This window comes from Schistocerca cancellata, chromosome 2 (genome assembly GCF_023864275.1).
Source record: "Schistocerca cancellata isolate TAMUIC-IGC-003103 chromosome 2, iqSchCanc2.1, whole genome shotgun sequence".
Classification (NCBI taxonomy): domain Eukaryota; kingdom Metazoa; phylum Arthropoda; class Insecta; order Orthoptera; family Acrididae; genus Schistocerca; species Schistocerca cancellata.
The window spans coordinates 818,168,074-818,179,451 of NC_064627.1; the positions used below are offsets into that span (position 1 = coordinate 818,168,074).

The 11,378-nt window shown below is 42.8% G+C and overlaps 1 protein-coding gene across 1 annotated transcript; it reads right to left on the bottom strand.

Moving 5' to 3' along the window:
- Window positions 1-5,745: 5,745 nt before the first annotated feature.
- LOC126158907 (protein odd-skipped-like) lies at window positions 5,746-11,129 on the bottom strand (the record flags this gene model as incomplete). The annotated part of the gene is made up of 2 exons (XM_049916475.1): window positions 5,746-7,205; window positions 10,840-11,129. Coding segments are annotated over 2 exons (750 nt in total), but the record flags the coding sequence as incomplete, so codon positions are not given.
- Window positions 11,130-11,378: the final 249 nt, after the last annotated feature.

Consider the following 11,378-nt stretch of genomic DNA (forward strand, 5'->3'; position numbering starts at 1 on the left):
TTGCGGTAATTAGATATTTGAGATTTGGGGAAAATTACGGTCGCCAGTCCTATGGACAATTACTATAGTAACTGAAAAAGAAAGGTTATTGCACATATAATTAGCACTAGAAGCGTGGCAACTGAAGGTTGACACGTGCAGTGTGAAAACTGAAAGTTTGTCAGAAGTAATAAATTTCGCTACACTCTGACTTCAATTAGCAAAAGAATTAATAAAACCGGAAAATTGAAAGTTAATTTAGTGACTGAAATTAATAGTGAGCTTTGTTGCTGAAGCACATCGAAATTCAGTAAAATACGGTTAGTCTTGGGCTACCTCAACTATCATTTCAAAAGCTACTTGAATCTACGCAATTTTGAAATAAGAGATTTAACTTTGAACTTGAATTAAATGATTCTGAACAATTAACAATAGTAAAATTTAGTACATACCAAGCTGAGCTGCAGTCACAGGTAAGCTAAAATACGGTAACAAAACTCGCACTCTTAATTTGTGCTTGTGTAATCTAAATATTGTAGCCAGCTATGAATACCTTAACTGAACTTTGAAATTAACGCAGTGAAATCGAATGATATTACTTTAATGCTGGCGTTTGAATTTCAACGACACTCGGGTTCATTCTGGAAAAGGAAGGGACCCTGCTTGGTAACGCAATTGGGACAATGAGCAACAAAGCTTTAATAGCCTATTTATAGGTGTTGAATGATAAGATCTTGACGGAATAATATTAAATCTTTCTAGTTGGGAAAGATGAGGACAAGCAGTGAGATACATGTCTCCAAAGCGTTTTCCATCTTAAGATGCACCAGAGGGACTCCGAACTTAATGTACCTTTGTACAGCCTGATAACTATTAACGATGTGTTATATATTTCAGAATAAAATTCATCCGTTAGTTCCCAAGATGTTTTTTATTTCGATTTACCAGATTCAACACATCAATTTTTCATCTTCGGAAGCCTACAAAATTAGGGTTATTACAAATAATTAGACCATGACTACACATTCTTTTAAAGAATAAGAAGTATATTACAGAAACTTAATTAGTATTAGTTTAGCAGACGGCAGTATCTTCTTCACGGAAGCATAACTTAGTGATATGTCCAAAAATGTAAAAATGGTAAACACTGACTGACAGATTGTTAATTTATAGTAAATGAATCACAACTGTGTACTCGTCAAGCTGTTTTGTCAGCGACAACGGACGTATGTAAACGCATAGTAGAAGGATAATTAAGGTATATAAGGAAATTATAAATTACTCATTTGAAAAAAAGAAAAAAAAACGTGGCACATAGCAAAGGTCTAATGATTTATAAAATCCGTAATTTTGTAGTATTCTCACCATGATAAATTAATTTATCGATACTGGCAAAGCGAAATAAAAATATCTGCGCAACTTGTAACGCCGGAGATGCATATCCTCCTATATCCACCTATTGTACTATAAATTTTTTTCCTTATTTTGTTACCTGAAGATATGACATTTCTGTGTCTTTATACACTCCTGGAAATGGAAAAAAGAACACATTGACACCGGTGTGTCAGACCCACCATACTTGCTCCGGACACTGCGAGAGCGCTGTACAAGCAATGATCACACGCACGGCACAGCGGACACACCAGGAACCGCGGTGTTGGCCGTCGAATGGCGCTAGCTGCGCAGCATTTGTGCACCGCCGCCGTCAGTGTCAGCCAGTTTGCCGTGGCATACGGAGCTCCATCGCAGTCTTTAACACTGGTAGCATGCCGCGACAGCGTGGACGTGAACCGTATGTGCAGTTGACGGACTTAGAGCGAGGGCGTATAGTGGGCATGCGGGAGGCCGGGTGGACGTACCGCCGAATTGCTCAACACGTGGGGCGTGAGGTCTCCACAGTACATCGATGTTGTCGCCAGTGGTCAGCGGAAGGTGCACGTGCCCGTCGACCTGGGACCGGACCGCAGCGACGCACGGATGCACGCCAAGACCGTAGGATCCTATGCAGTGCCGTAGGGGACCGCACCGCCACTTCCCAGCAAATTAGGGACACTGTTGCTCCTGGGGTATCGGCGAGGACCATTCGCAACCGTCTCCATGAAGCTGGGCTACGGTCCCGCACACCGTTAGGCCGTCTTCCGCTCACGCCCCAACATCGTGCAGCCCGCCTCCAGTGGTGTCGCGACAGGCGTGAATGGAGGGACGAATGGAGACGCGTCGTCTTCAGCGATGAGAGTCGCTTCTGCCTTGGTGCCAATGATGGTCGTATGTGTGTTTGGCGCCGTGCAGGTGAGCGCCACAATCAGGACTGCATACGACCGAGGCACACAGGGCCAACACCCGGCATCATGGTGTGGGGAGCGATCTCCTACACTGGCCGTACACCACTGGTGATCGTCGAGGGGACACTGAATAGTGCACGGTACATCCAAACCGTCATCGAACCCATCGTTCTACCATTCCTAGACCGGCAAGGGAACTTGCTGTTCCAACAGGACAATGCACGTCCGCATGTATCCCGTGCCACCCAACGTGCTCTAGAAGGTGTAAGTCAACTACCCTGGCCAGCAAGATCTCTGGATCTGTCCCCCATTGAGCATGTTTGGGACTGGATGAAGCGTCGTCTCACGAGGTCTGCACGTCCAGCACGAACGCTGGTCCAACTGAGGCGCCAGGTGGAAATGGCATGGCAAGCCGTTCCACAGGACTACATCCAGCATCTCTACGATCGTCTCCATGGGGGAATAGCAGCCTGCATTGCTGCGAAAGGTGGATATACACTGTACTAGTGCCGACATTGTGCATGCTCTGTTGCCTGTGTCTATGTGCCTGTGGTTCTGTCAGTGTGATCATGTGATGTATCTGACCCCAGGAATGTGTCAATAAAGTTTCCCCTTCCTGGGACAATGAATTCACGGTGTTCTTATTTCAATTTCCAGGAGTGTATTTCTACATAAGGTTTCGTGAGCTACTAACATATGGGATATCGTAGCATAGTGCCCTGCATATTTTTTATTAGCTTGTCTTGCTTATGCGGCGGCCACTACTTCAGATCAGCATTCCGCTAGCGTCAAGACTATTACATATGTTTCGAAATGAACGGTGCAGTAAATCAGTTGTATCCTTGCAGTATTCCTTGCAAATAATTCAGAAGAAATCTTGGCTAAAGAAACTCAACACATCCCTACAAAAGCTTGTCTGAGATTTCTCTTTACATGCCAATTCCAGTTTGCAGGCGCTAGGACTGCTTACTTTTGTAATCTCGTAACGCGGCATTGCTATGCCATCTAATTATTACATCACATAAATTATCGGTTTCACTCTAAAACAGATACATACAGCTAAGACTTTCCTCTCAGTTAAACTATGACTTACAATGTCAATTATTTTGTTGTTGAGCAAATAAATCGCACGTCCGTTTCGCAGTCAGCTGTCACTTAAAGAAAAGTAGATTACAAAGTGACATCACACCAGTAACACATTTCCACTGGCTCGAACGCAACAATTTTGAAATATAACTAGCCCCTCTTATAGAAATTACAGTGAAGCCTTGATCACCTTATTGCGATGTAGATAGACCAACTGGCACATTTTACTGATAAAAGAATTTCAGAATGCTCTGAAGATGTTGCTAACAGCAGTCCTAGCACTTTAAATTTCATACAAATTCTTCATGGCTCATTGCCGTCAAGTTCTGGTTGGCAATGGATGGCGGGCAGCTAACTTTGTAAGTGAAGACGCGGCCTCAAGGGCATTTAGCTCTCCCTCTGTTGTTTTGAGATAATTTTCCTATTAATTACTTAAAACCCAAAAGTAAATGTTCGACGTCGTTCTGGGGAACGGTGACTTTTTAAGACAGTTGTGCAACATTTATTGCGACATCCCCACTATGCAATCTATCAAAATTTGTTTGGACTTCCTCTGATTTTAGGTTGTGGTTTTTTTTACGTATTTTAACCTTTACATTTGGGTATGCTAGGAGTATGTTCCACTGAACTATCCATGAGATGTGAAGTACCTTAACCATTATTTTTCTGCAGCACGAGAGAAGGCATAACATAGCAGAAAAATGACGTAAAAATTTGTAATCCCTCCATTTTTGATGAAATTTCTCAAATGTTTTAAAACAAAGTGAAAAATTCCCGTAAATCCTAGAGTTCTTAGAGACGACGGTATATCCAAGAATAATGCTAAGCCATTTACTTATCAAAGTATCAGCCTTCTTAATGTTCCGCCTTGGCTCAAACTTCGGAAGTAATTTCTGCGATAACTTCACAGCTGGCTGTTTGTATTACTTGTTCTCTCTCACATAATTAAGTATCAAAAAAATGGTTCAAATGGCTCTGAGCACTATGGGACTTAACGTCTATGGTCATCAGTCCCCTAGAACTTAGAACTACTTAAACCTAACTAACCTAAGGACATCACCCAACACCCAGACATTACGAGGCAGAGAAAATCCTTGACCCCGTCGGGAATCGAATCCGGGAACCCGGGCGTGGGAAGCGAGAACGCTACCGCACGACCACGAGCTGCGGTCTATGAAGTATCATTTCCTGTTGTGTCATGCGGGTACTGAATGAGTAAACACTACGTAAAAATGCATGCTGAAAAGTGACACCGGTTGAACTCAGACAACTTTAGCTCTGTTTGCAAAACAATTCATTTTCAATATCTGACGTCTTGAAATATTTTGGATCGTACCACACTTTGAATTGGTTGACAGTAAATTGTGGGCTCAGTGTGTATTGTGCACAATGTATCTAAAATTCAATTAATCATTTCAGTTGCAGTGCCTTTTACTTGAGACCATCGGTCCTATTACAAGATAGACATCTAGTAGTATCATGTAGCAGTTGCAATGTTAGAAACAGTTGCTCAGGGATCGTCCTATGTGATTGTAGGAGATTGTTACTTGTGTCTTTAGTGGTCATACTGAGATGATCACAGTGAAAGTAGGTACATCAAAAGTCATTCTAACCTAAATTTTCGTTTGTACTTTTATGCGTGGTTTCGAAATGAAATCACTGTCATTATGTACCTTCATGCTAAATTTATTAAATTTTAGGCCCATCTTCGCTTGTTATTTAGAACTATAATTTCCTTTAGCCACTATGACAACATTGAAGTTTAGAAATTTTTAACTGTTTCTAGGATAAAAGCGAAATTGTTTTCGAACGTAGTTCATGAAATTGGTGGCTGGAAACTATGTTCCAGTGCTTTCAAAGTGAAATCACCTACAAAAATTAATTCTTGCGATGTATTTGTATTCGTTGCTTATTACGCTCGTAAAAGTTAATTTTACGAAAAATTTACACCTTTTTGTATTACTGTTACTCTAAGGGTTAAATCTTAACATGCCAACATTTTATACTTCGGTACTTGAGTCGAAAAGAGCAACTAAGCTAGCGTTAGGCAGTAAGTGCGGCAGTGATCCTACATCTCTCTTCCAAATTGATTCCTTTTGCACTATAGGCAACTCTATTGGTAGGTAAGGACCACGTCTAGCACATACATGGCGAATGTAAAAGGACATAATACTAGTTAAATGATTCACTTACGACATGTTGAAGCGAATACAATGTCATTAACATTAGTCCTGAACGTATGACGTGATGAAAGTGTGTTCTAATTTCAGGGAATAAATATGTTTGATGAGCAAGTTTAACCTTGTAAGGCTATTATCGTAGTAAAAACAAGTATTTTCTGGTATTGAAAATCGTTTTACTAATAAATACCATAGCAGTACAGTATATACATTTCCTTTATAAAAAGAATAATTCTTAATTAGTGAAAAATACAACTGAATTGCGTTCAATAAATAAATAGCATCAGTAAGGAACTTAACTTTTGTCGTTTGATACACTACTCTCATGCCCAGTAGAACATACTGGCTTACTATCAGAATCACTGGTAACTTGCTATGAGAGAAAAAAAGAAAAAAGAGAAAACAAAGAAGGAACTGCCTCCTCATATGCGTCTTTGGCTTGCACGACCCGTTAAAGGAATCTTAAAATTAATTCAACAGTTCATTATCTCAATTCATTGCTCCAGAAGTAAATACTGTTTTTGGCATAATACTTGGTAACAATATGGGTAAAGAAAACTATTCTACATGATCCACTTATTTACAGTGCTCTTAAATTATAATACATCTTTTCCTTTACAGAACATAAAATATTCTCTTGCAGACTAACTACACTCTTAAATACATCTGTCTCTATGACTATTTTCTCTGTTTAGTACTTGCTCAAACACTGGTGGTATGCAAGATAAATAATTTGTACATATTCTACAGTTAAGAATGCCGCTCACACAAACATTTTTCTCATCCGTAATTCTGTAGTGGTGTCAGAGTGCGAAGTAGTGTTGTGAGAGACTAGGAAATAGCATTTTAGCGAGATGACATTTAGGAAAATTTCCAGGTGCAAACTTCCACGGAAAATGTTATCATCCAGCAATGCCCCAACAAAAGGACGTCGCATCACCGCCTTCTGGCGAATTTTTCACTATTTGGGGTGATTGGTAGCAAAACTGGATATTTGTGAAATCAGCGATGAGATTCGAGAAGCTTTATCTCAAGCGCTTGCGAGAAGTCTCAGCCTCTTTTCATAAGTCATAGTATGAGTTCATCGGAGAGGCCAAGTTAGGAAGATTCAATGCTGCGAGTCATACTCTTTCGACTAGATACCAGCGCGAACGCTCATCGGCTAACAACGGCTTTTGTGTACGAGGTTGTCCTGCAACTCGTGTCGCCAACAGCTGACTACCGTCCCATGATGTCTGCAATGGTGAATCCGCTCAGGCGTTTGGGGGCGGGATTCAGCGGCAGCGCTGGGGGCGGCGGCAACGTCGCAGGGAGCGATCTGGAGGCCGACGAAGAGAGGTCCAACAACAGCGGGGGCGGCGGCGCGTGGTGGTGCGTCTGCGGGGGAGGAGGAGGTGGCGGGGGCGGCGCTGGCGGCAGTGGGCCACCGACAGGCACAGAGAATGGGGCGGCCAGTGGCGGTGGGTGATGCTGCTGCTGCTGCGGGGGTGGAGGCGCTGCGTGCGTCAGCAGGTGCGTCTTGAGGTTGGAGCGCTGGTTGAAGCTGCGCGCGCACACGGGGCACTTGTGCGGCGACTCCTCCATGTGCAGGATCTTGTGCACCGCCAGCGTACGCGACTGGCAGAAGCCCTTGCCGCACTCCCCACACTTGAACGGCTTCTCCTTGCTGTGGATGTACCTGAAACAAGCAAAGAAGTTGATTGGCAATTGGATGAGAGAGAGAGAGAGAGAGAGAGAGAGAGAGAGAGAGAGAGAGAGAGAGAGAAGAAGAAGAAGAAGAAGAAGAAGAGGATAAGAGAGAGAGGAGAGAACATGGAAGCAATTACAATTTAATAAAATATAGGTGTCTGGGGACTACACAATATACGAGAGTTGTCCAGAAAGTAATACACCGCATTCTTTTTCTCAGCCGAAAACAATGCTGCGAATGCGAAAATATGCATCATTTGACGTCTCCTGAGTGAACGCGCCAAGTTTCCGTCACTTACTACAGATAGCGTAGCTGTAGGACACATTCAAAATGACACCTGTAGATGACGTAAGTTAGAATCAACGCGCCGTCACTGAATTTCTCATTGCAGAAAAACAAATGCTTGTTCGAAGTCTATGGAGCAGCTGCTGCCGACAGAAGGACAGTCAGTCGCTGGGCACGGAGGGTGAGGTCAGAAGAGAGCGGTTAGACCTAGCTCCACGATTTGCAGCGGTCTGGGAGGCCATCGACGGCTGTCACATCTGACCTAGCCCCCTCGGACTTCCACATGTTTTGGCCACTAAAGGATGCCACTCGTGGAAGACATTTTGAGGAGGTGATTCACACAGTGAAACACTGGCTCCTCCACCAGGACAAGGATTGGTACGAACATGGCATATACTCCCTTGTTTCATGCTGGAAGGAAGGCCATAGAACTGGATGGAGATTACGTGGAAAAACAGGGTTTGTAGATAAAACACCATTCTTTCTTGTATGTAATTCTCATTATGTTCAATAAAGAATTGTTGAAAAAATGCGGTTCATAACTTTCGGGGCAACCCTTGTACTAGTAGAGCAGGAAATTTTCAGCCCGTTTCAAGTGTGGCGGTATGTCAAAGCCATTGAAAACGCTAGGTTAGTGTCGAATAAACAGTTCAAGGCGTTAGGCAGGTCGGTGTCACTTCCGAGGAATTTCACTCCCAACTTTGGCATAAATACGTAACTGGGCATTTCCGGGTATTCACCTAGTTTGAGAAGTATTTTAGATCTCTTTGAACTTGTGTAACTTCGCCTTTATCAATAACCTGTTTCTCAGCGTGACAGTGGATAACAGTAGTCCACAGCCACGAAGATAAGCTAACGTGAACTCTTTCAGTGTAGAACACATCAAATGTTACTTTATACAACAGTGGAGATTGTGGTTAATGAACTACTGGATGTAGCGAAGAGGATTACGTCAAGCGAAATAAGGGGAGAACGTAGGAATTTGCCTTCCTGGAGTTTAATTCAGCTTACTTATAAAGTATCACAAGCAAGCAAATAGACCATTACACGAAAAACCGGACGATAAAATAAGACGTATGTAACTAAACCCGTTTGTTCTGACATCACTATTTTACTATGCAGATCAGAGACTTAAGATTGTTCTTTCTTGTTCCGGAAGAGATGATATTTTCCTAAATTAAACTAAACCTAAACAAGAGATTGATATAATTCCTCGCATCGTTTGCGAAGACAAATTTAGATGTCTGCAATGTAATCCTATTAATAATGGTGTGCGTCTGAACTCGTGCTAGAACACTTACAAAACGAACTAGAGGTTAGTACGAATCTTATTCTGCAATACAGAACAGGTATTTTAACGAGTGATCTTCCCCAGTAATGCTGTTTTAATGAATATCCACAGCTCCATTTTGTTGTTCATGCTGGTCTTAATTAACATGTTTACAATTCACTAATTTCTCGCGCTCCACTAATGTTATCACTGCTTCCACATCAACTATTGTGATTGAAGCAGCATGTTAGTCACAGACATTGGAATTGACGCAAGTATGAAACTACAGTTACAATGTTGCTGTTTGCCGCCATCTTTAAACCAGGTTTTCAGTTCAGGCAAGGTGTTGCACATAGATCCGTCGTGGTATATATGAAGACAGAATTTTTCGTTGAAAAATTTTCAAGTAACGTGAAAGGAATGACTGTGCTAGTATAGCACTGAACGATAGACATGAAGAGAAGTAATTTCTCCATCCTAGATCATCTCGGTAAGTTTCCTGAACTGTTTAAGTCACATTTCCTGCAACCCTAGCGCTGGACAGCAAAATTATTTATGTGCCGACAGTTATTTCTTTTCCGACGACTCTACGAAAGTCAACTGCTACTTGACTTTAGATTTCCAGTCTATACCTCACATAACCATCTTCTATTTCCTGACAATAGCATTCCTCCGTTTTGCACGACTATGTTCCTGCTTTACTCAGGTTATACACGGCCGAAGGATGCCCAAATTTACCATTAATGACACTTCCCCAATAAAAGATTTTTTTTATCTCTAACAGTATCAGCCTGCATGTTTGCTACAAGAGGCATCAACTGATAACACATGTAAATTCTGTAAAGGATCCTGCAGTTTGTATGAAAGCAGTTATGCCCTGTTATATCTTCTATCTTTACCGCTGTAAATAGCAGCTATACTGCCCATTGCCTGAAGTAGTGATACCAAATGGTTTCACTCCAAGAGTTCCCTCTTACACCACCCAATAGCATTTTGCATTGGGAGCAGCGCGGCCTTTTTTTTTAAAAAAAAAAGGGAAAAACTTCAGTTTCTTGAGTTTACTAGTGAATATTTTTAACTGAACTGAAAAATAGGCAGCAGAAATTTCATCTTTATACCTGATAAATAGTTTCTTTAGCCGCTTAATCACACTTTCAATCTTCATCGAAATTCACAAAAGTAACGTACGATGAAGACCAGAGGTTCTTTTCACTTTACCGTACAAATGAAGAAGAACCGGCTCTGCCAATATCGCGAATACTTTGTCGACATTGATCAGTTTACTTGATGACGTTGGATGTTCATCCCGAATTTCATAGTTAGGTGAAGCCTGCAGTCCATTTCAGTCGTGGTTAAATATGAACACGACCACGGACGTTACATTTTTTGTATATTCTTGCTAGTATACATTCTGTCATTCTCTTCTGAAGTTATTAATAATACCCTTTTTAAGTACAGAAATACTTACTCTTTTAGAAAGATGTTTGTTAAGGAAGCTTTACTCCCGTATTTAATTACATATGTAGGGCGTATAGAGTTACGATCACTGGTGAAGATCAAAAAGTTAATTTGGACCCATATACCGCTAACCAACGAACTAAAAACTATCTTTGAAACAGCAAGATTCGTCAAGTAGGAAAGCAACATACACAGTGACATAACATCCAAGGAACCACTGAACAGTCTTATTTCCCTTTGATTTTGTCAGATTTATGTGATAATCTGTGCAAAATATTTTGGACTTTAAGGCACGATCTGCCAAAGAGATGCAGAGCACTACGACGAAGAAGGTATTTGAAATACCAATAATGTCTATGACACATAGGAATATTATTCATTCCAATGAATCGTGGAAAAAATGAACTTTGAGTCGCTAGAAGAGCTTACCACTAGTTAGTTGATATCTTGGGGAGCAGAAATTGTTTCTGGTGTAAAAACACTCAGATATTCAGTCGTAATCGTTCCAGTTTACGTAAACTGTCACTATAAGCTTGACTACAGTCCGTGGACTTTTTAATCTGAGTCAATCTGAAGTGAAGCTTCAATTCACCGATCAAGGTAACTCACCTATGGTCTCTGAGGTGATCCTGGCGACGGAACGCCTTCCCGCAGATATCACAGGAGTAGGGCCGTTCGTCGGTGTGCGTGCGCTCGTGGATGAGCAGGTTGTAGGACTTCGTGAAGTGGCGCGAGCAGTACTTGCAGATGAACTGCTTTTTGGGCCGCAGGGGGCCGGAGCGAGGCCGTCCGACTCCCGGGGGCGGAAGCGGGGGCGGGCCAGAGGGGCGGCAGTGCAGCCGCAGCCAGTGACCGAGCAGGGCGGCCGCCGGGGGCAGCGCCAGGCCGCCGTAGTACAGGTGCGGGGGCGGTGGAGGCGGCGCCTGGTGCTGCGGCAGCGGCCGGCAGAAAGCCGACAGAGGCACCGCCGGCGGCGGCGGGGGCGGCAGTGGTGGCGGGTCCGCGGGGGCAGACGCCGCCGGCGACGAGGGTGGTGTCAGTAGCACCGCCTCTTGCTTTACCGTCACTGCCATTTCGGGGGCGGCAGCGGATTCCATTGCTGCAATAAAGGCAGGAATTTTAGCGACATAATCTCTACCACTCAGTTT